At 43.3% G+C, this 25,620-nt stretch overlaps 1 protein-coding gene across 4 annotated transcripts in view; it reads right to left on the minus strand.

Moving 5' to 3' along the window:
- The window catches only part of CARMIL3 (capping protein regulator and myosin 1 linker 3), a 139,542-nt gene that overhangs the window by 38,468 nt on the left and 75,454 nt on the right, over window positions 1-25,620 (minus strand). For all 4 annotated transcript variants that reach the window (XM_040354355.1, XM_040354359.1, XM_040354349.1 and 1 more), the window contains exons 17-20: window positions 23,828-23,897; window positions 22,183-22,264; window positions 21,077-21,173; window positions 19,121-19,175 (exon numbers count right to left, since the gene is read on the minus strand). In XM_040354355.1, the coding sequence (XP_040210289.1) occupies window positions 19,121-19,175; window positions 21,077-21,173; window positions 22,183-22,264; window positions 23,828-23,897 (304 nt within the window). The remainder of the gene's footprint in view (window positions 1-19,120; window positions 19,176-21,076; window positions 21,174-22,182; window positions 22,265-23,827; window positions 23,898-25,620) is intronic.

Consider the following 25,620-nt stretch of genomic DNA (forward strand, 5'->3'; position numbering starts at 1 on the left):
ATACCTTTCCTCTAGCAGGAGGACTTTCTTTTCAGCCTCCTCCAGTGCAAGAGTCGTGCCCTCCCTAACCTGTCCAATCACAATTTTATATTGCCCCCTAGTGTACGCCTTAAAGGCATCCCATAGAACCGGTGAGGGAACCGTGCCCTCATTATGTGACCAGTATTCTCCCAGCTTCCCTTCAACCAGAGGGATCACCCGCTCATCAGTGACCCAAAACCCAGAGAGTTGCCACAATGCAGACCCAGCCGGCGAGTCTGTTTGCAAGGTATGCCGCGTGGCAGGATCTTCACCTCCTGAATTTGGGAGAGCAGGGAGTCAGTAGTATAGACCAAATCAATTCTGGAGAAGGAGGCATATGTGTCCGAGTGACAAGTATACTGTTTCTTGTCCGGATGCCTGAATATTTAATTATTTATTTGTGTATATATATTTTATAAGAAAGAGAACTAAAGTGCAATAATCTATAACAGCCAATGAAATTTTTGCCTGTGACAGTTCAATGTATCCAGATAAGTTGAAGTTGATTTCTTATTAGAAGATCAGGCCAGAATAACCGCAATTGCTCCTGTGCTCTGAAAAGAAATAGATCTATACACCACATAAAAAATGCAATGCTTTTAAAGGTGCTCTAAATCAGTCATTACAGTTCATCTATTTACTAGTGATACGTGATTGAAATTGAGAGTTTTAATTTCCCCAAATAATCAGCATAGAATTTAGGATTTTGTAAAAAAATAAATCCGTATTGGTGAAATGCATTGACGTCAGGAAGGCAAAATTAAAATGTTTTTCCTGGCTTTAAATGGTGCAGTGGGCTTTTAATGGCTCCTGAGGCTTCGTACACACGACCGAGAAACTCGACGGGTGAAACACATCGAATTCCTCGTCGAGTTCCTTGTTAGGCTTGTCGAGGAACTCGACAAGCTTGCTTTGCGTACACACAGTCAAGCCAAAATCTCCTCATTCTCAAACGCGGTGACATACAATACATACAACGGCAGGGGAAGTTCGATTCCACTGGCTAAACTCTTGGGGCTGCTTTTCCTATTTTCAAATTTCATGTGTTTGCGTGTTAAATAAAAGTTTGGTAAGAGACATTTGCACTTTTTAGTCTGTTACAGCTTTAAAAATGTGTTATCTCCATTACAAATGCTACTTTTACTCCCGTCTCATATGTTAATCTGAGCAAGCGCGGGTTTCTTAGCATACAGACGTCCGAGTTTCTCGTTGAAAACCAGCCCGACCAGAAACTCGACGAGCCAAATCAGACTCCCGTCGAGAAAATAGAGAACTTGCTCTCTTTTTGGGCTCGTCGAGGTTCTCGACAGTTTCCTCGACGAAAATGTACACACGACCGGTTTCCTCGGCAAAAAAATATCTCCCAGCAAGGTTCTTGCTGGTTTTTGCCGAGAAACTCGGTCGTGTGTACGAGGCCTAAGAGTTATGAATGGGCCTTTTAACTATCCTGGACCTGTTCTTGTATCAAAAAAAAATAACCTATTATCTTCTTTTTTTCCCAAAAACATACAACTTGGCCAGTAAAAAAAAGTACAGCCAAATTAAACAAATAAACTAAATGAAAGAAATGAAACCATCCACAATACAGCAACCAAAACAAAGTATATTGGTTTCAATGAGCTAACCTGAGAGTTTCAATTTTGACGAAATTCCCCCAACTTAAAATCCATTTTTCTGAAATCACTCCTCCCTACTCTTTACACCCCCACTGTTTGCTAAACTTTTATTATGGCTTTAACCCTCTCCAGGGTCCTAAAACGGATGTTACTACTATCAAGTCAAAGCAATGGGTAGGACCTGTGTGCAGCCTAGGGCACTGATTAGCAAAGTGACTCTATCTACACATTTATCCCCCCAGCCTACATGTTGTTATTTGGATCCACCCTGTTACCACTGAGAAAAGCCAAACCTGCTGAAAGGTAAGTATTCCAGTAGGCTTTTCATTAGGTTAGGTCAGATAGCAGCAATACTCAGTTATTGTTACACCATCTTTCTGCTAAATTATCTCATAAGTGTTTAAATATGAAAAGTACATTATAAAAGTATTTTTTGCCACATGAAGAACACTACATCCCACTCCTAAACGGTTAACATTAGTTCATAAAAAAACTCTTTGGTGACTTCTGAAGTCGGCCACATGTCTCCCGTGCAAGATTCTATGACTCAAGTCAAAGAGAGCTGTTCATTTTTATTTCATCTGAGTCATTAATTCCCTGCTGGGGCTTCCTGCTTTATGCTAATGTGTTTTATATTTAAGAGGATTTTTGTCACTGTTACTTGGGGAAAAATAATTAACAAGTTCATTTAAGGACCTAAAATACACAGGTCTCTTTAGTAAAGCAAACAGTGATGTACCAAGTGTATTAACCCAATGCAACATGTTGGATTTATTCCTTCCCTAGTATGACTTCTGTAGAGTGAAATCAGGTTCTATGGCTTACTGCAGTTTTAACATCACAGGCAATGCTTATGTGTGTGCTCAGTCTTGTTCTACAACACCCACGCCTTCCTGAAACCTGATTGATAGCCATCCCTGACAAGTAGTACTTTAACAAATTTAGGGAAAGCTTGCCATCATCTTGCAGCAAATATATCAATACCTACTGTTATAATGTCTGATTCATAGGTGTGCTCAGCCTATTGCATTAGGGTGTGCACCCCAAATCTCAAACACATGCTACTGATCACTCACTGTGTTCATTTAGAAAAGGAAGGAGTCTGTAAATTACATATTTACCCTTTCCCCACTCATCCTAAAACATCCCCCTGTGTGTGCCCACAGCACCAGCCTTCGGAAGAGGAGAGGAAAGCCGGCAGCGCTGTGGGGGAAATGGGGGGGGCGGGGCAATAGGGGGAATCTGTGCTGTACAGAGTGATTAGGGTGTGCCTAGGCACACCCTGTGCACACGCACATGCGCATGGTCTGATTATTAAACATATACACTCATCAAGCAACTGATTAGAAACATTATATACTAAAACTGGTTAAGGCCTCTCTTTGTTTGTAAAACAACTTTTGTGGCATGGATTCCCCCTTCCCCAAACATTCATCAAAGATTCTGGTCCACGCTGACATCATTGAATCATGCAATTTCTGCATGATGCTCCACATTAATGCTGCAAATCTCCTATTTTATCACATCCCAAAAGTGTTTTATTGAATTCAGATCTAGTGACTAACCTACCATCTGTGTGCCTCAGCAAAATTTGGATTCATCAGACCAGTCTGAAGCCTCGTACACACGACCGAGGAACTCGACGGGCGAAACACATAGTTTTCCTCATTGAGTTCCTTGTTAGGCTGTTGAGGAACTCGACAAGCCAATTTTCTCCATTCCCATCAAGGAAATAGAGAACATGCTCTCTTTTTGGCTCGTTGAGTTTCTCGACAGTTTCTTTGACGAAAATGTACACACGACCGGTTTCCTCGACAAAAAATATCTCCCAGCAAGTTTCTTGCTGTTTTTTGCCGAGAAACTGGGTCGTGTGAGGCCTGAGTTTTTACAGTCCTCAACTCTCTTTGGTTGCCTATCCTAGTTTTGGTGACCCTTTTTCCAATTTAATTTTAACCTTCTGTTCTAATTTGACAGGTATAGACCTCAAGGTGGTCTTCTGCTGTTGTAGCCCTATGGCCTCAATATGTTGTGCATTCGGAGGATGCCAGTCACAATCCCTGAAATCAAATTTTTCCCCATTCTAGCGTTTGATGTGAACATTAAATGAAGCTCCTGGCCTGTATCTGCATTAAAGTGCTATGCTGCCACATGATTGGCTAATTAGATAATTGCATAAATAAGGAGGTGTGCGAGTGTTTCTAATAAATTGCTTAATGACTTTATTATTAAAGCTGAAGCTTTGTTAAATAATTATTTTATTATACAGCAACGTGGATGTGCCTTACTTCTAATGCAGTGTGTTCCATGTCTGGCTGGCTGCTGCATAGCACCAAAATCTTCTCCTCGCTACTATTGGGTCCTCCCCACAGAGCTGCTTTTCCGGCACTGCTGAGTTAATATCAGCCGCATATAAAAATGTTATACTGCTCATCTGCCTCTTCCATTAATTGAGCTCCTTCTGTTCTTTCCCAGAATGCAAAGCCTTTTGTAACTGAAAAACGGGCAAATGAATGATAAGATCTGCCTCCTCCAATCACAGTACACTTTGAATCTAGGGAAATAATACTACGTGTCCGATGAATAAAAGAGGCATATTGAACGGGAAAAGCAAGGTGCACAACTCTTTCAAACTTGAAGCAGCTGATTTTAACTTCACAAGCGCCAGAAAATCAACATTGTGGGGAGGACCCAGCAGGACAGGGGAAAAGATTTTCACATTGTGCAGCAGTCAATCAGGCATGGGACACACTTTGTTACAGGCTAGCAATATCTCTGGTGCTGCATAGGAAAAAATTTAAATAAAAAATGAAAGTTGGACTCCAGGCAAGCAGCTAAATACAAAGGTTAAAATGAACATAAGTAAACTGCTTTATCTAACAATTGACATTTGACATTTAATAAACCTCCACCAGACAATACAGCTAGGGGGGGTGATGCTGCTTTTTCTATTCGAGCAGGGGTCTAGATGTGGCCCTCCACTAGTCTTTATCCGGACCTTGGGGCACAATTCTTCCCACTGATATAAGGCACTATTTGTCCCACTGACACCAACAATGGGGCACTATATCTTCCACCGATCCCAATGATGGGATACTATACCTCCTACTAATAGGGGGGATACATCTCCTTCTATTGGCTACCAACCCTAAGGCCATATTTATTCTCACTGATGCTGGGCCCGTGACATGCTCTGCCCCTGCTGGCCAAAATCCGGCCTACCTAAAGTCTGAAGGACAATAAAGTGGCCCTTTGTTTGAAAAGTTTTGAGACCCCTGTATTAGAGCTAAGGAATAGAGTGGTGTCATTTCCCTCTCCACAGCTTGCTGATTGGACATATTATGGTCACTCTGCTCTCTCCATCCATCAGTGATTTTCTTACCAGCCCATGTGCATGGCATAGAGTCTAACTGGCACTGCTCTACGGAGCTGCTAATTTTTATTAGCGTTATATTTGGTAAATTTATTTTTATTCACAAAATAATGTCAGGATATATTTTGGATATTCAACAAAATGCTTTTTACATAGTTCTATTTAATCCTTGGAATAGAGATTGTGGGTGGGTGATATTTCTCACTTTAATATTTGTTAATTGCATCCCTTAGATCAGGGGTCTCAAACTCAAATTACCTGAGGGCCACAAGACAAGTTTTCATATCCCATGGGGGGGCCGCATGCAAACTTTCAAACTTCAAAAACAACAGTACTGGTGTCAGCGAACACATTATTAACCCACAGCACTGGTGTCAGCGAGCGCATTATTACCACCAGCACTGGTGTAAGTCAGGGTTTGACAAATTTGCTTGGAATCTAGGAGCCAGTTAAAAAAGTTAGGAGCCAGAAAACGCACCACGTCCCGACGAGCTTGCGCGCAGAAGCGAGCACATACGTGAGCAGTGCCCGCATATGTAAACGGTGTTCAAACCACACATGTGAGGTATCGCCGCGATTGGTAGAGTGAGAGCAATAATTCTAGCTCCTCTGTAACTTAAAACATGCAACCTGTAGATTTTTTTAAACGTGGCCTATGAAGATTTTAAAGGGTAAAAAAGTTTGTCGGCATTCCACAAGCGGACACAATTTTGAAGCGTGACATGTTGGGTATGAATTTACTCGGCGTAACATTATCTTTCATAATATTAAAAAAAAATGGGGATAACTTTACTGTTGTCTTATTTTTTAATTAAAAAAAGTGTAATTTTTTCCCAAAAAAGTGCGCTTGTAAGACCGCTGCGCAAATACGGCGTAACAGAAAGTATTGCAACAATCGCTATTTTATTCTCTAGGGTGTTAGGATAAAAAATATATATAATGTTTGGGGGTTCTAATTAGAGGGAAGAAGATGGCAGTGAAAATAGTGTAAAATGACATTAGAATTGCTGTTTAACTTGTTATGCTTAACTTGTAATACCAACGGCCACCACCAGATGGCGCCAGCTCACATCTGGTGGTAATAGCTTGTAATACCAACGGCTCACCACCAGATGGCTCCAGCTCAAAAAAAAAAAAAAAAAAAAAATTTTTTTTTTTTTTGCTCCCCTCACTTCCACCCTGCCTGCGGGCCATTTATAACTGGTCCTCGGGCCGCAAATGGCCCGCGGGCCGGTACTTTGAGACCACTGCCTTAGATTGTTTAGTACATGGCTGTGCTTCGACAACCATAAGCATGTTCATAGATGTGTGTGAAAGTAAGTATTTTGCCCTCAAAGTGTCAACGATGCTCTACATTTCCGGCAGATACTGGTAAATTAGGCCCAAAACAGTGTATTCCTTTTGTAATCTAATAATGTATCAGTTTATACTATTAATATCCATTGGGTTTTAAAAATATAACTATTTGTTAATGTACCAGTTAGATTAATTTTAGAGACGTTATTTTGGTGATGGCAATATCATCACTTTTTATATAATTTGTTAATTGTATATTTTATTCCATTTAGTGTAGATGTATTGTTAAATACTTTTAAAAGCCCAAGGATAAGAATGTATATTCCCATATATGACAATTTGAAAGATTTTAACATTGGTCCATATGGTAGTTCAGTTTCTTCATCCTTTCAAATGGCAACCCTAAAAATACCCATTTGCTTGAAAGGCTTGTTAATAGATTTATGTGGTTAAAAAAAAGCCCAAAATTTGAAAGAAATTCCAAGCAGTGCTTGATATTGGGAGCTTTGCCTACTTTTATCATGTTGTCTGCACTCAGGTTTATCCCTTTTATCCCTTATCACTATTTCATATACCGGTAAGCTCCCCAATTTTTAAATACATTTGATATTATGAGAACCTACAATTGTTTAGTTTTTTTAACCAACAATAAAACTGTAATATATATGGCCAGCATTTAAAATAAAGCCCAGTGAATCCATATTCATCAGGTATCTTGGACATTTTATATAAGGCTAGGTTCACCCTTGTGCAGATCAGGAATGCTCACAAAATCACATGCATTCTCGACCCACAGGCAAACTGTGCTGCTTTTAATTAATTTATTTTAATAATTGTCAATTTTTTATTAGATCTCAACATATGTCATACAGTGGTTTAAAATGAACAGACTTCCAGATAAAAACCTGTCTAAATAAAAAGTCCTTTCCGTCCTCTTGCTTCGAGTGACGGGGTTTTTACATATCTCGTGCACTAGCTTGGACACATGCACATTCCTGGATGTTTATCATAATATGGGGGGTGATCCACATTTCATTGTGACAGGCAATGTATGTGACTCGAAGCAAGGGGACGGAAAGGACTTTTTATTTAGACAGGTTTTTATCTGGAAGTCTGTTAATTTTCACTGAACAATAAAAGAGGATTGCTCAGAGCTAGATTAACTCTGTGTGGCAAGACTGGGCACAGATTATAGGAAATCTTATTCTCTACATTGTGACATCAAAATAAATTTTTTTCACGTGCACTAAATATCATGTGCCTTGTGCAGTGTGATTTAAAGAAAGAGCCAGGGACTTCTTTCCCTACGTTTCTATTGGTAGGACAAGCCTACTGAAATAAATGGACTACTTACATGCAGAATGCAGGTCGTACAGTGTGAATCAAGCCTAATATTGATACATAATATTATATAATAATTAAAACGTTATAATATATATTTTGAGGAATGCTTTGTAGCTGTTTTTTTTGTTTATATCCTGTCTGCTATGGGGCGCAGAAGTGCAGGAGCTCATATCAGTACAGCTACAGGTACATAGTAATGTATGCAGACAGCAATAGCAATTAGTGAATACATCTTGATAAAATTGATGTATGCATTGTTTGGAAACCTCAATTTGATTGCTACTAAATTAGTATTTCTCTAGAGCAGCCTTTCTCAACTTGTTTACCCCGGAGGAACCCTTGAAATAATTATCATGTCTTAAGGAACTCCTGCTAAAGCAATTCATAGGTGTCAGTAGGAAAGATGCCCCTTATTGGTTGTCAGTGGGAAGAATTCTCCCCTTACAGTGATGGTCAGAATGCCACCCTTACAGGCAGGTGAAAAAAATGAATTGGAATCATGCAATTGGCTCTGCAAAGTGGTGTTGAACCCTGAGCTATGCAGGCACCATCAAATAGGAGGCTAATCAGCCAGAACACAAGGAACCTCTAAAAACCTCTGGAGGAACCATAGTTGTCCATGTCCTCACTGGGGCTATTTCCCCTCAGTTCCTGTCCTGGTAATACAGAGTGGGGTTTATTTACTAAAGCCGGAGAGTGCAAAATCAGGCCAATTAGCTTTCAGGTTTCATTGCCAAAGCTTAATTGAACAAGCTAAGGTTAGAAGCTGATTGGTTTCTATGCAGAAGTGAGGCTGATTTTGCACTCTCCAGCTTTAGTAAATAAACCCCCTGGGGCAGATTCACAGAGCAAGTACTTTCAAATTTCCCGCGTCGTATCTTTAGTTTGAATCCTCAAACCAAGATACGACGGCATCTGGGTAAGATCCGACAGGCGTACGGCTTCGTACGCCTTCGGATCGCAGATGCAATACTTTGGCGTCCGCTGGGTGTAGTTTGCGTCGTTTTCCGCGTTGGGTATGCAAATGAGCTTTTTCCGATGATCCACGAACGTACGCGTGGTCGTCGCATTCTCTTACGTCGTCTGTAGTCGGCTTTTTCTGGCGTATAGTTAAAGCTGCTATTTTGCAGTATGGCCGTCGTTCCCGCGTTGAAATTTGAATTTTTTTTTTGCGTAAGTCGTCCGTGAATAGGGATGGACGTAAGTCACGTCTAAGTTAAAAAAATGACGTTGTTGCGACGTCATTTAGCGCAATGCACGGCAGGAAATTTAGGAACGACGCATGCGCATTTCATTCGGCGCGGGGACGCGCTTCATTTAAATGAAACCCGCCCCCAACCCGCCCAATTTCAAATACACCGCCAGAAATACACTACGCCGCCGTAATTTACTGCGCAAATTCTTCCTGGATTCAAATTTAAGCCAGGTAAGATACGGCGGCGTAGCGTATCTCTGATACGCTGCGCCTGTCCAATTGTATGTGAATCTGCCCCCCTATGTTTCAGAGTCAGACATGGTTCGAATGGGGGAGGAAATGAACTGAAATCTGGAAAAATTAAGCAAGTTTTGCATTAAAATCATGGCAAACTTTTTAACCCGTTAAACTTAATAAGGATTGGCTGGCGTTGGGGAATAATTATAAACTGATAGTGTACAAAGATATTTACTGGTGGTTGGAGATGACCTTTAATAATAATAAATAAAATAAAAATTTACAAACCACTTATTTGCTAACCAGATATGGTAATTATACAGCTCTGTAAATCTTGCTATCCTCCATAACATTTCTCTACAGGAAGAAATACACAAACAGCATGAATTGTTTTCTCCCTAGGGGATGCATAAATAGTAATACAGATGCATAACATAGCATCTCACACAGTGGTATAGCGCACCCCAGGAAACTACATAGCACAGATGAAGGGAAAAACATCAGCACCTCCTACTTTAGAATTACATGTGTCACTTCACTTCCAATCAAAGAGTGATGAATCACACAGTCATTTTATTTGAGAAGCTCTGCAAGAGTCTCTTTACGCAAGCCTCTGGCAATAAATGGATCACACATTCATTGCATTAGCCTGCAATACACAGCATATTTTATAAGCAAACATATTGCTTTTACAGTGTGCAATGCTGCAGTGTGTTCCTCCCTAGATCGTAATCATTTTGTCATAATCTTCAATATAATATTTTTTTTTCACAGTAAACCACTATAGTAAAAAATGTGTATTCTGACAATTGTTACTACATGTAATCATAATATTTAGTATATAAAATATATTTTTTATTCTACCTGCCTTTATTTATCTCATTTAAATGCAGATCAAGCTGTTCAGTCAAGTGAAAGATATTTAACCCCAACACAATGATTAATGTGTACACATTACTCAAATATTATAACATATTAACCCCTTCGCACCTAAGGATATAACAAATCTTAGGGCCTCATCCACAAAAGGGATACGCCGTCGTATCCCTGTTTCTATCTATGGAACTGATCCACAGAATCAGTTTCTCATAGATAGGCAGAAGATCCGACATGTGTAAGGGACTTACACTGTCGGATCTTAGGATGCAGTACCGCAGCCGCCGCTGGGGGCATTTCGTGTCGAAATCCAGCGTCGGGTATGCAAATTAGCACTTACGGAGATCCACGAAGATTTTACGCTTCGTTTTTTCTACGTAAGTATTAGTTTGCCGTCGCAAAATTAGGGCTGCTTTTACAAGGTGTAAAGTTAGTACACCATGTAAAAGTAGACCCTTCTTTCCCGCGACGCTGTCAATTTTTTTATTTTTTTTAAAAATTTCCCGCCGCATCTCTTTTTTTTCCCAACGCAACTTTTTTTACCCGGCATGATTCACAAAACTCGGCGTAACATAATTTCGCGCAATGCACGTCGGGAAAATCGCGTCGGGAGCATGCGCAGTACGTCCGACGCGGGAGCGCGCCTAATTAAATGGTACTCGCCCCATTAGATTAGGAACGCCTTGCACCGGACGGATTTAAGTTACACCGCTCAAAATTTCTAGGTAAGGGCTTTGTGGATCGGGCACTTAGGTAGAGATTTTGCGGCGGTGTAACTTAAATAGGAAAATTTAAGTTACGGGGCCAGATCCACAGCCAGCCGCCGTAACTTAAATATTGCCATTTAAGTTACACTGCCGCAAAATTTCTACCTAAGTGCCCGATCCACAAAGCACTTACCTAGAAATTTTCGGCTGTGTAACTTAAATCCGGCCGGCGCAAGGCGTTCCTATTCAAATGGGGCAAATCCCATTTAAATTAGGCGCGCTCCCGCGCCGGCCGTACTGCGCATGCTCACGACGTCATTTTCCCGACGTTCTTAGCGCGGTTTTACGTTGCGCCGGGTTTTGAGAATCGCGACGGGCGTAAAAAAAAAAATACGAGTTGCGGCGGAAAAAAAAAAATTTGAAAAAAAAAAGACGGCGACGCGGGATAGAAGGGTCTACTTTTACAAGGCCTAAACAGTTTAGGCCTTGTAAAAGCAGCCCTAATTTTACGATTGCAAACTAATACTTACGGAGAAAAAACGTAGCGTAAAAGCTTCGTGGATCTCCGTAAGTGCTAATTTGCATACCCAAAGCGGCATTTCGACTCGAAATGCCCCCAGCGGCGGATGCGGTACTGCATCCTAAGATCCGACAGTGTAAGTCCCTTACACATGCCGGATCTTCTGCCTATCTATGTGAAACTGATTCTGTGGATCAGTTCCAAAGATAGAAACAGGGATACGACGGCGTATCAGTAGATACGCCGTCGTATCCCTTTTGTGGATCTGGCCCTTAATGCCTAAACCCAATTTTGCAACTTTGACATGTGTTAGTAAAACTGTACATATCATCACAACTACTTTGTACATCCAGGTGGATTATATCTTGTTTTTTTTCCAGGACAAATTGGGCTTTAATTTGGTGGTTAATGGTAATGGATATATCCTGATATTTTTTATTTTATTATCTAATGAAAACTGTCCAAAAATAGTAAAAAAAAAAAAAAAATGTAACTATATATTTCTTGCTACTACCATAACCTACCACCAAAGAACAATGTAAAATAAACTATCCTGCTCCTGACAATTGCATCGATACCACATATGTGTCGTTGTTTGTACCCGTTGAACAGCCCAGAAAAAATAGTGTGCAATTTGCTTATTTTTTTTTTATCCCACCTTATACCGACACTGACAATGATACTAATTAAAAAAAAATCCTGAATGAATGTATGAGTCTCTTGTATAGCGCTACAAACGCAAACTCAATCGCCTCAAGGCACTTTTGACGCCAGTGTCCACCTGTGTCTTCAGAAGAGTTGGGTCTTAAAGTGAAGGTTCCCCCTAAAAAAAATTCTAACAATACATTCAGAAGACTGATTACACTGCGGGTAGGCTGTTTTTTTTTTTCGTACATACCTCGTTATCGCCGTTTCATCCCTCGGCTTCCGGGTATGATTCATGCTGGACCTGGTTGATTGACGTTCCTCCGACCGGTGCATACTGCGCGTCACGACTTTCCGACAGAAGCCGAACGTCATTGGGCAGGCGACGTATAGAGTCGGCTCTATACAGCGCCTGCGCAGCGAAGTTCGGCTTCTTTCGGAAAGTCCTGACGTCAAGTATGCATTGGTCGGAGGAACGTCAATCAACTAGGAACGCCCAGCCCCACAAGAATCATACCTGGAAGCCGAGGGATGAAACGGCGATATCGAGGTATGTACGAAAAAAAAAAAAAAAAAAAACAGCCTACCCGCAGTGTAACCAGTCTTCTGAATGTATTGTTAGAATTTTTTTTTAGGGGGAACCTCCACTTTAAGCTTCTTCCTGAAGGCCAGATGGTTTTCTTCTGAGAGAATGTCCACGGGTAGAGCGTTCCATAGCTGGGGTCCTTGAACTGTGAATCTTTGTTCGCCTTTTGATTTGTAGTGGGTCTTGGGGATGTGAAGGAGGTTCTGGTTAGTTGACTAGAGGGGGCGACTTGGGGTGTAGTGCTTTATTTTGTCGCAAATGTATTGCGGAGCTTTTCCTTGTGTACATTTGTGAGTGAGGCAGAGGGTCTTAAATGTAACCCGATCCTTCATGGCTAGCCAATGGAGGGTCCTCAGGGACGGGGTGATTGATTCCCTGTTTTTTTTTCCAGTTACCATTCTAGCTGCTGTGTTCTGACAATTTGTAGACGTGAAATTTGGTATTTGGGAAGTCCTAAGTAGAGGGAGTTTGCGTAGTCAAGTCGGGAATTGATGATTGCTTCAACTACTGCTGCTGTGTCTCCTTCCAGGACGAAGGGGAGATCCTGGCCAAAAAATACTGACCCTGACCTTGGCACTTGACCCTGAACCAAAAACTAACCCTGGAGCTTACCTTGATCAAACCTTGATCTAGGTATTTTTTTTTTTTTTAATTACTATTATATTTTTTTTCTACACACACTTATTTTTTTTTGTATCTCTGCAAGGGCAAAGAAAGATACAACGTATCTGTCTCGTCCATTTACAGAGGCAGAAAACATGGGTGATCACTGTGATAGCCAATCAGAGGTTATCACAGCGATCAGGTGACCTGGAATCGGCCTTTCCGACTCCCGATCGTTAGAACAGGGCCTGGGGCTTTTCGGTGAGACCCAGGTTTCTGTGCTGAGGGTGCGCCGAGTGGCGTGCTTCCAGCACAAAGGGAGATGCGCAAATATGTGGCCCCACAGAAAAAAGCCCAGTCCAGTGAAGTGTACAGTTGGCGTGGGGTTAATGAATTATATAAATTCAGCAACATATTTATTTGTTATTTCAGGAAGTTGTGTGCAGGCCTGTGAATCAGCAGTGACAAGGGTACTAGTCACATCCACTTCCACATTTTCATTGGTTCAATCATTTTTATTGAAATGATTGTTTTTGTAAATCATAGAAACAAGTACAAGAACAGCAGTTTCATAATACAATATTTGATGTCACGGTAATAAGTACATCTGGACGAGGCTATATACAAATAGTAAGCACATACTGTGCAGGAGTTATCTGTCAAATACAACCAGATTGAACACTATAATGTTTCCTGCCTGTTGCAGTCTCTTTACTTCAAAATTGTAAATTTATAATATATACAGAAATTTAGCAATCAGAGGCACGGGTGCATGCCAACCCTAATTTAGAAGTATAGCGGTGTAGGGCCAACAACCGTTTCCAAGGCAAGATATTAACAAATGCTTCCTGGAATACGATTCAATTTTCTAAAAACTGAGATATCAAATCTATAACAGCTATATAAAAGAGAGTGAGTTCCAGGTATTGTATTTAGCATACATCAGAGGAGAAGAGATGAAAAAAGAAAAAAAGAGGAGAAATAAGAAAAAAGAGAGTAGCGGAAGGAAAAAGAAGGGAAGACTGGACCCACTCGATACAACCACTGCCTGACCCAACAAAGCCCACCTTAGGATGGCAAATGGAGGTAATTAATCCAGGGGTTCCAAACCCTCTCAAATCTGGCCTGTTTGTTGCATAGGATGCTGTCTAATTTTTCATGGAGCATAACCCAAGAATTGTTTTGTTTAGTGGCTGTATAATTGATTGTAGGGGTTTTCCACACTTTGGCAATAGTCACCCTAGTTGCTAGGAAGAAATTAAATAAAGTTAAGGTGTTAAGTTGTCTGAGGGCTCCTTCTGGGAGGTCGCTAAAAAGTGCCTTCTTAGCATTTATAGCAATATTAAGGCCTGTAACTGACTATATAAGGTTAAAGATTCTGTTCCAAGGTACCCTTGTGCTCCTTCATCCAGAGTGGGGGCCAGGGCCCATCCTACCCGGGGTGCACTGGGTGCAGTGCACCCAGGCGCCACAGAGGTGGGGGCGCTGAAGCGCCAGAGGGCTCCCCTCAATTATTCTCCTCTCCTTGTTCGTGTAGAGCGGCGGCTCTCCCCGCAGCCGCCGCCGCTGTGTTTGTCCTATACAGTGAGTCTATGGCTGTCCCCCCTTCCTCCTCCTGTTAGAGGAGGGGAGTGAAGAATCCGGAGATCGGAGCGGCTGTCTCTGTGTGGAGAGACGCTAGCTGCTCAGTGACGTCGCTGAGGGGGCGGTCCATGACACATATTCTGCTCCTCTCAGTCTCTGTGTCATAAAAAATCTCCTGTCTGCGGCGATCTGTGATCTACCCGGGCGGCGCGGCTTTGTCCTATGGCTGTCCCCCCTTCCTCCTCCTGTAAGAGGAGGGGAGTGAAGAATCCGGAGATCGGAGCGGCTGTCTCTGTGTGGAGAGACACTAGCTGCTTAGCTTAGTGACGTCCTGTCTGCGGCGATCTGTGATCCACCCGGGCGGCGCGGCTGCACATTGTCCCCTACTCTGCAGCTGCCGCCCGGGTGTTTTTATGTACTGTAATGGAGGGGGGGGGGGTTGTACTGAGGGGGTCTGTAGTAATGTAGGGGGCAGGGTTTTTTCCTGGGGGGTGTCTGTACTAATGGGGGAGGGGGTTGTCCCGGTGGTCTGCACTAATGGGTGGGGAGTTGTCCTGGGGGGTCTGTACTAATGGGGGGAGTTTGTACTAATGGAGGGGTTTGTCCTGGGGGTCTGTACTAATGGGGGGGGTCTGCACTAATGGGGTGGTTTGTCCTGGGGGGGTCTGTACTAATGGGGGGAGTCTGTACTAATGGGGGGGGCTGTACTAATGGGGGGGGGCTTGTCCTGGGGGTATGCACTAATGGGGGGGGTTTATCCTGGGGGGTCGGTACTAATGGGGGGGTTTGTCCTGGGGGTCTGTACTAATGGGGGGTTTGTTCTGGGGGGGTCTGCACTAATGGGGGGGTTTGTTCTGGGGTCTGTTCTAATGGGGGGTTTGTCCTGGTTGGGTCTGTACTAATGGAGGGGGTGGTTTGTCCTGGGGTCTGTACTAATGTGGGGGGGTTGTCCGGGGGGGTCTGTACTACTGGGGGGGTGGTTTGTCCTGAGGGAGGTCTGTACTAATGGGGGGGGTTTGTCCTGGGGGGAGGTCTGTACTAATGGGGGGGGTTTTGTCCTGTGGGGAGGTCTGTACTAATGGGGGGTGTTTGTCCTGGGGGGAGTATGTACTAATGGAGGGGAGTTTGTCCTGGAGGAGTCGGTACTAATGGGGGACTGTCCTGGGGGTCTGTACTAATGGAGAGGTGGGTTTGTCATTCGGATGTCTGTATTAATGGAAAGGGGGGTTTGTCCTGGGGGGAGTCTGTACTAATGGAGGGGGGTTTGTCCTGGGAGGAGTCTGTACTAATGGGGGGGTTTGTCCTGGGGGGTCTGCACTAATGGAGATAAGGGTTTGTTCTGGGGGTGTCTGTACTAATGGAGGGGGGGGGTTGTCCTGGGGGTGGCTGTATTAATGGTGGGGTTTGTCCTGGAGAGTCTGTTCTAATGGGGGGGTTTGTCCTGGGAGGAATCTGTACTACGGAGGGGGGGGGGGGGTTTGTCCTGGGGGTAGTCTTTACTAATGGGGGGGTTTGTCCTGGGGGGGAATCTGTACTAATGGGAGGTTTGTCCTGGGGGAGTCTGTACTAATAGGGGGGTTTGTCCTTGGGGGAGTCTGTACTAATGGGGGGTTTGTCCTGGGGGTCTTTACTAATAGGGGGTTTGTCATGGGGAGTTTGTACTAATGGAGGGGGATTGGTTTGTCCTGGGGGTCTGTACTAATGGGGGGGGTTCTTCTGGGGCGGTCTTTACTACTGGAAGGGGGTCTGTATTAATGGGGGGGGGTGTTTTGTCCTGGGGGGGTCTGTACTAATAGAGGAGGGTCTGTACTAATGGAGGGGGGTCTGTACTAATTGAGGGGGGATGGTTTGTCCTGGGGGGTCTGTACTGAGGGAGGGGGTTTATACTTAGGAGTCTGCACTGACGGAGGGGGTCTGTACTGAGCAGCGACTATAGGTGGTGGAAGGGGGGTGACACCATGTTTGACCTCACCGGGGGACAACAACCCTAGTGATGCCACTGCAGCTGCGGGCTCTTCATTCCTCCTCCCGCTCCCTCTCCTCCTTCTCTTCGCATGCAATGCTGTACTAGTGAGCGGCGCTTGCCAGCACAGCCACCCTTTATGTTTTTTCCCCGCCTTCATATTGGCCAGGGAAGAAATAGAATAGAAAAAGGAGCAGAGAAGAGGATTGTGGGACATATAGTTCGAGGACTGGCAGCCCCACTTTAACAAAGAAACTGCAGCCCACACGGCATGTTCAGCTGAATGGGAGAGAGAGAGAGCCAGGACCCCAGGAAAGCTCTCAGGGAAGTGCACCCAGGACTCCAGAGGGAGAGGACAGTGCTGAGAGAACACCATCAGAGAGAGAACCCCGCTGCCGTGCGCCACCAGAGGGAAAGCCACACAGCCTAGTGCCATCCCTGGTGGAGAAAAGAATGGAGTCATTGCCAGAATACAGATCTGGGCTCTACCCAGCGGAGTATTTCAGAGTGAGCTGACTCCTGATCAGAGGAACCGTTGTTGCTGTATCGCTGGGTCAGGTGAGAGCCGATCGGCCATTATCTACTTATGTCAATAGGAACTGCAGTCTCTGACCATCTCCTGTATTATATCTGCAGTCTCTGGCTGTCTCCTGGAATATGTCTACACTCTCTGACCGTCTCCTTTAATATGTCTACACTCTCTGACCATCTCCTGTACTATGATTGCAGTCTCTGACCATCTCTTGTATCATGTCTACAGTCTCTGACCATCTCCTGTACTATGTCTGGGGCACTTTCTAACAGTTTCAGAGAGGTTCCCCTCCAGGTCTCATTAGTGTATGCTCTTCCAGTATTTTCTTTATTATTAAAAGATCATGGGAGGATCCCAGGGTAACAAAGACTTCTTAGGGGAGCATCTCTGTGTTTGAGTCATTGCCATATAAACATTTGTAAAGGGGAGGAGTTGGTAAGATGACCACACCCCCTTTGTGGGGGCGCCAGAAATATTTCTGCACCCAGGCGCCTGTGACCCTAGGATCGGCCCTGGTGGGGGCACTCTAATACAGGAGGTGTGTTAATGGCCAGAGCACTTGGTGGAAATAGAGGGTAAAAAAAAAAAAAAAAAAAGAAATCCAATGCAACCATCACATCTAATGATTGGTAGGCTGCAATATATAAACATTTTTGTTTTGGGTTTTATTGCTTTGAGTGCTGCAACGCTTATTTAATGGGAGGCCATAGCACTACCTTAAAGTATATCTCCAGTCAAATATTTTTTTTAGCCTATGATACTATGGAGAAAAGGTGGACCCTACTGCACCCTAATGCCGCGTACACACGACCGTTTTTCGGGTTGTAAGGGTCTAAAAAAAAACTACGTTTTTTTCAACCCGATCATTAAAACGGTCTTGCCTACACACGATCGTGAAAAAAAAAATGCTCTACCAAAGCGCGGTGACGTACAACACGTACGATGGCACTATAAAGGGGAAGTTCCATGCGGATGGCGCCACCCTTTGGGCTGCTTTTGCTGATTTAGTGTTAGTAAAAGACGATTCGCGCTTTTCAGTCTGTTACAGCGTGATGAATGTGCTTACTCCATTAAGAATGCTAGTTTTACCAGAACGATCGCTCCCGTCTCATAACTTGCTTCTAAGCATGCACGTTTTTTTCTTGTATTTAAAGCCCACACACGACCTTTTTTTTACAACGTAAAAAACTACAACGTTAAAAATGATGTGAAAAATTAGAGCATGTTCGAAATTTTTAATGCCCATTTTTTACATCGTGAAAAATGCTCTGGAGCCCACACACAATCGTTTTTAATGACATTAAAAAAAAAATTAAATTTTTTACAACCCGAAAAACGGTTGTGTGTACGCAGCATAAGGCCTCATTGGGGGATTTCCTCTTACTTTACAGTATGGTCTGGTGACAATGTTGACACCACAACAGATAGTGGAAAAGAATCTGTAACAATGACACCAACGGCAATGAAAATATTCTTTTAATCAAACTACAAAATGATCAGTCTGCATTTTATTGCCTCTGTCCTAGTTAAATATATATCGTTATATATACTGTTACTTCCAGGGCTTTTTTTCTTAAACAATAGGTGCTGGAACTCAACCACGAGCCCCCCCCCCCCAAAACCCCTCCCCTACACACAACCTCCAATTCACATCAAATAGTGGGTGTGGTCAGATTTCACAAACAGTAGGTGGCTCTTAAAGGGGCATTAAATACAAGGATTGCATTACATACAGAGTGCAGAGTTCAGGGGGGTTACACACAGAGTGCAGAGCTGTCACTTGTAAACACAGAAACCGGATTTCTTTGTTTACAAGTGATTGTAGTGAGCAGGCACCAAAGGGTCTGAGCAAGAGGTGATGGAACTGAGTTCCACCAGGTTCCACCTGGAAAAGGACTCTGGTTACTTCATGACAAGTGTATGGAAGTCTCTCTATTGGAAACACGTCTGTATCATGAGAACAATTATAGTCTATACTTGAAAACATTTTTTTTTTCCAGTTATGGATATCTCAGAAACACTTACACAGTCTTCATCCTGAAGAACATTTACAATCCTCTGCAGAATCTCTTCAAGGACTCTAAATGAAACATTTTAAAGAAGAATGAGCATGAGCAAAAAAGCAATAAATACAATTTCATACATAAATACCTGTAATAACCTTTCCAATAAAATGGTATTGAAATGTGAAGAACATGCATTCTTCATTTCTTATTTTCTAGCTTATCTGCTCTTCCACTGAGGCCCAGTTTAGATGGATAGATGGAAGGAATTTCTCTTCTTTAAGCAGACCGTGGTTCACATTTATTTCTCTTTTTGTGACGGGCTTTTGAGCTGTACAGTGTAAATAAATCCCACCTTTCCATTCTCATTACAGTTAGACCCCTGCCGAGTGAGGATGTTGTCGGCAGGGCTGCACAATGTCATTGGTTGCTAGAATGTTTGTGGCCAGACTACACACCATCACTGGTTGCTAGAATGCAGGTGGCTGGGCCATGCAGCATCACTGGCTGTTAGGCTGCATTCACACCTGAGGGTTTTGTCGCCTGAAGCATGAAGCTCCAAAACGCTAGAGGGGAAAAAATACATTATTCTCTATGGAGATGGTTCACATCTCCATTCCAAAACGCCTGAACATACGTGTGAATACGCACGACAAAACGAGCGACAAAACGTCGGAAAAAACTACCAAAAACGCTACGCTCAGGTGTGAATGCAGCCTAAGGCCCCGTACAGAAGACCGAACATGTCTGCTGAAACTGGTCCGCGGACCAGTTTCAGCAGACATGTTCGGTCGTCTGTACAGACCTACCGTACATGTCCGAGCGCCCGCCATCCCTCGCATGCGTCGAATGACTTTGACGCATGCGTGGAAGCATTTAACTGGCAGGGCCGCCCATGTCGCCGTGTCATCGTCGCGGCGACGGCGTGGACACGCCCCGCGTATTGTTTACGCGCGGATTTCTGTATGATGGTGAGTACAGCCACCATACAGAAATCCCCGGGCATACATGTACGGTGAAAACGGTTCGGCGGACCGGTTTCATCGTACATGTTTGCCCGTTAGAACCCGGCCTTATAGTAAAGGCAACCGGGGTGTTTTTTTTTTTTGTTAACATTTAGTTTACTAACTGAACAAACCCTGCACGTATAGTATATCAACACCGCTATCTTCACATGTCATGCATTAACAGATCAGTGGCAGCTGGTGCTATTTGTGGGGGGGCCGGAGCGGCACAACCAACAATACACACCCCCCTCCTGCAGGAGACACAGGCAGCAGCAATAACCCCTGCAGCAGTGCACCAACAAGCCTCCCTTGTGGAAGACACAGGCAGCGGCGATCACCCGCAGCACCAACAAATCCCCCCACCCCCCCTCAGAAGACACAGGCAGCGGCGATCACCTTACCTAGTGGAAGCATGGAGAAGACACAGAGCCATGGAGAAGGAAGAGCCGGCCACTCAAGCGAGGACACAGACATTCTCCTTCCAGCTGATTGGAACCCAGAAGTGTGTCCTGAGACACGATTGGCCAGGGAGTGATAAGACTCCCTGGCCAATAGTGGCTTTGTGATAGGCCAGGAGGAGAATGTGGCGGAATAGCGAAAATTCACACAACTTGGTTGGATTAGGGTGCACTCTCTGCAACTCGAGCCCACCCTATTTTGAAGCCTATTAGAGCTTTTGGCTCTAATCTGGTTCTTCAAAGGACACACCCCCTGCCTATCCCCGCAATTGTAATTAATGTGTCCGGCGTCCTGAAAGGGGACGGGTGCATGGAAAGGGAGTTGGGGGGGGGGGGGGCGGCGCCCGTGCGCCCACAATGCACAGGCCGCCACTTTAATTTACACAAAGGTTTTATGCACTGGGGTAGCACTAAAGTATAATAACACAATAATAATAAAAGATAACAAAAGACAGAAAATAAATCAAATGCCATTCTTCCTGTTTTTTTTTTCAAAAGAGAAAACACCCTTACCGTGACTTAACTGAGAAATTTTTGCCCATGGAGAGATGCTTAAGGTGTCTACTTCTGCCCAGAGCCGGGACAAGTGAAAGCAAATGAGAATCCAAGCCTAACAGAAATAATAAAAAATAAAAAATCACAAAGATTATTTTAAAGGTGAAAAAGTGCACCAAGAAAAAAAAAAAAAGGATATTAGGAATAAAATAATGTAGCAGAAAAAAATATATACAGTAGATATCAGTAGAATAGATGCTATTATATACATTGCACTTTTGGAGCTGCAGTGAATGTTGTTAGAACCAAGAGTAGATAACACTGATACACAAAAAATCTAGAGCAACACATACACAAGTATATTGAGGTAATCAAACTGTCATATACAGTACTATTAAAGGTGAATTACCTACATCAGTGGTCTCCAAACTGTGGCCCGAGGGCCGGATGCGGCCCTTTGCTTGCCTTTATCTGGCCCTTGGGGAAGTATCCCACCCACTGATACAAGACACTATTCTGACATCTGACACCAACAGTGGAGCACCATTTCTTCCACTGACACCACTAATGGGGCACTATTCCTCCCTATGATACAAACGATGGGGCATTATTTTTTCCCCCTAATACCATATGTTAAGTCCCACTGATGCCAGGAAAATTTCCACCCCCCCCCACTTGCCAAAGTCCAGCCCTCCAAGAGTCTGAAGGACAATAAAACGGCCCTTTGTTTAGAATGTTTGGAGACCCCTGCCCTACATCATAGCACTGCCACATGGGCATTTTTAGTAAGTTGTTTTTTGGTATATGTATACTGTTCATGAGATAATTCAGGAGATTATTTGTACTTCTGAACCATATGACTGGGAGGCACAAAAATGGTTGGGAAGTAAAAATAATATATTAAACCCAGATGTTATGCAAGCTTAGCTATAAGGGAGTTTAAAGGCATTGAGGTTTGGAAAGTGCAGAATAGCATAATGAAAAGTTTCCAAAGAAAAAGGAGAAGAATTGGTGGGGTCAGAGTAAAATAGGGCCCATTGGGAAAGAGAAGAGAAATGTACAGTACTGGGTATGTAGCACAGACAGCAGAAACAAATAGATTATTAAAACAAAACACTTCTCACCATTATCAGATATATTCAGGCTTCCAACACTGCTGATGGGAGGAAAATGGTCCTGTAATATCTGAGCACCTGCAGCACGTAACTGAAACCATATGAAAGCATTGGCATAAGTTGGTTGGTTTTCAAATACCGGTAGTCGTAAAGTAAATTTAAACAATACAGATCATGAAAAACAATGATGCCAAATATTTATTTAGAAATAGTAATGCTGTTGAGAATGGCAACACATTTTACAATTTTATGTCCAAATCAAAAAATTCATGTAAGCTGAAGGAGGCTATGTGTATAGCATTAGCATTTTTCTGTAAATACACAAATGTGTAAGAATTACTACAGCAATGCATTTGTGTTATAATGCCACCTTCAGGAGGTTGTGACACTGGCAAACAAAAAACATTAAAGTGATTGTAAAGTCTCCTTGGTTCCATCTTCAGGTGCTCCTGGCCCCTCTCTCCTGCTTAGTGCCCCCACAGCAAGCAGCTTGCTATGGGGGCACCCGAGTCAAGCTGCAGCTCCGTGTGTCCATTCAAACACGGAGCTGGGGTTCAACTCCCCCTCTCCTCATTGACTTACTGACTTTGATTGACAGCAGCAGGAGCCGATGGAGCCCCTGCTATATATCAGTCTGTCAGGAGGGAGAGACGGCCTGGACGACCGAGGCACACGTATACATCACTGGATTGAATTGGGGCTCAGGTAAGTATTAGGGGGGCTGCTGCACACAGAAGGGTTTTTCATATTAATGCATAGAATGCATTAAGATAAAATACATTCTGCCTTTACAACCACTTTAAGCCAGCTCCTGTATAACCCCACCTCAAAATGTCATGTCTCATTTCTGTAAGTAAGAACTACAAAAGGGCAAAAATACAGAGGGGACCTGCCTCCTTCAATAGACTTTAGGAATAAGATCTTATTTTCTTTATGATCCACCGATGGAAATGCATTATTTCACACGATCGGATTTTCCGTCGGAAAAACCTTGGAATTCCGCTCAAGCTTGGCTTGCATACACACAGTCACACAAAAGTTCTCTGAACTTTCGTCCGTCAAGAATGCGGTGACGTACAACACTACGACGAGCCGACAAAATTAAGTTCAATGCTTCCAAGCATGCGTTGAATTGTTTCCGAGCATGCATTGGAATTTCGCACGTTCGAATTGCTACAGACGATCGGATTTTCCGATAGGAATTTTTTCCGTCTGAAAATTTGAGAACCAGCTCTCAATCTTTTGTTGGCGGAAATTCCGACAGCAAAAGTCTGATGGAGCATACACATGTTCAGAATTTCCGTTCAAAAGCTCACATCAGACTTTTGCTGTCGGAATTTCCGATCGTGTGTGTGGGGCATTAGACATTGGGGACGTCCAAATGCAGTTTAGCTGAGAGGTGAGTGATAGCCACTCTGATATCCAATAGGTATGGAGATCATACTACCAGGGAATCTCAACAGATCTGCCAGTGCCCAGACCTCCTGAAGGCAGCAGTATAACCCAAATGTCTAAAAATTACCACATGCCTGTACCTGGTCATTTCTGGCACAGTGTTCTAGATGAAGAAAAATGTTTAAAAATAATAACATTGGCCATTCAAATTCACACAAAAATACAAAATTCTCTTTACAGTCACCTAGCTAAATCTTACCTCGCAGCTGCTTAAGTCAAGGTGAACATCCTGGAGGTGAGTGTTAGAACATAAACCCTGCAACATGGCCCTGGAAGAGAAACACTGAGTTAATTATATCAGCATACTGCTTAATGTAGCCTTCATTCAAGTCACTAAAGACTTCTACAGTGTTATGTCTACTTATGAAAACATTTTAAAATCTCTGCAAGTGCAGTATCATATACAAACAATATTTGAATTCTCTGTCTCTCTTCAAGGCTTAACCACATTAATATGTTTTTGCATCCCAGGGCACATGGAACATCCATCCTAAAAATCACTGGTAATCTAGGCATATAAAAGATGCAACAGAACACATCACAGTGTGTGCATATAAGGTGACAGTACATGCATTCTGATGCTTTCAACAAGCAGAGTGGCGTGAATAAGCGCCGTACGCCCGCCTGTGATTGTCTCTGTGGACATGGAGGAGGGGTATAAAGAATCTGACTAGCATGAGAACTGGACATTGCACTAGCTGTGCTGATTAAAATTCAATGCAACACAATTGCCAGATGGCAGAATAAATTATGTCAGATCTTTCAAGGATCATAGTGGATAAACAAGATATGTGGTGTGCATACGGTAAGCTCTGGTACATTAATAAATATATAACAATTTTGCAGTTTTTTTTTTGGATAATCATCTAAGGCCCCGTACACACGACCGAGTTTCTCGGCAGAATTCAGCCAGAAACTCGGAGCTGGATTCTGGCGAGAAACTCGGTCGTGTGTACACTTTTCAGCGAGGAACCCGTTGAGGAACTCGTCGGGCCGAAAAGAGAACATGTTCTCTCTTTCCTCGTTGTTCAATGAGGAAAGTCGGCCCGCCGAGCTCCTCGGCGGCTTCCACACTGAACTCGCCGAGGAACTCGATGTGTTTGGCACGTCGAGTTCCTCGGTCGTGTGTACGGGGCCTAACTCTTATGCCTCGTACACACGACCAGTTTTCCCATCGGGAAAACTGCCATGAGAGCTTTTGGCCGGGAAAACCAGCTGTGTGTATGCTCCACCCCAGTTTTCCCAAAAGGAAAACTGACGGAAAAAAAGAGAACTAGCTCTCTTTTTTCCCACCGGGATTCTTGGCAATTTTTAACCCGGCAGTTTTCCTATGGGAAACACTGCGATGGAGCATACACAAGGCTGGGATTCCCAACCAAAGCTCTCATGGCAGTTTTCTTGTCGGGAAACCCGGTTGTGTGTAGGGGGAAAAAGTTATTGAGCAGGTTCTCCCCTCGGGTTTCCCGGCAGACTTTTTACTACCAGGAATCCTGTACGTGTGTACGAGGCTTTATAAAATACTGTGGTGAAGACTAGACAGCACCATGTCAGGTTATGTTTAAAAGGACCTGTTTTAAAGCAGAACGGCTATTGCAGTCTGCTAGACACTTCAGACTTTACACAACACTGCGCCTGATTTTTTACAAGTAATTTATAAAATGTAGGCTAGGGTATAGATAATATAACATTGCAGAGCACTGAGCACACTTCATGACTGACAGATCATCTTCCAGGCCTCTTCTCAACCCTTAACCTTTTTTCCTCATTCATAAAAATAAATGGAGCTTTGCCTGCTTCAGAGCACCAAAGCAATTAAAGAGCTTAGCAAATTTGTGGAGCACATGGCTTTATAAATAAATTTATTTTCTTTTCTTTTTTAAGCAGCCATATGGCTTTGGCAAGGCTATACCGCTGCGTTATAACTGGTCCCTATTGTTTATGAATTTTGTCAAAGGTGTGGCTAAAGACACTTTTAATTTTTCATTTTAGATG

This window comes from Rana temporaria, chromosome 1, assembly GCF_905171775.1.
Source record: "Rana temporaria chromosome 1, aRanTem1.1, whole genome shotgun sequence".
NCBI classification, from domain to species: domain Eukaryota; kingdom Metazoa; phylum Chordata; class Amphibia; order Anura; family Ranidae; genus Rana; species Rana temporaria.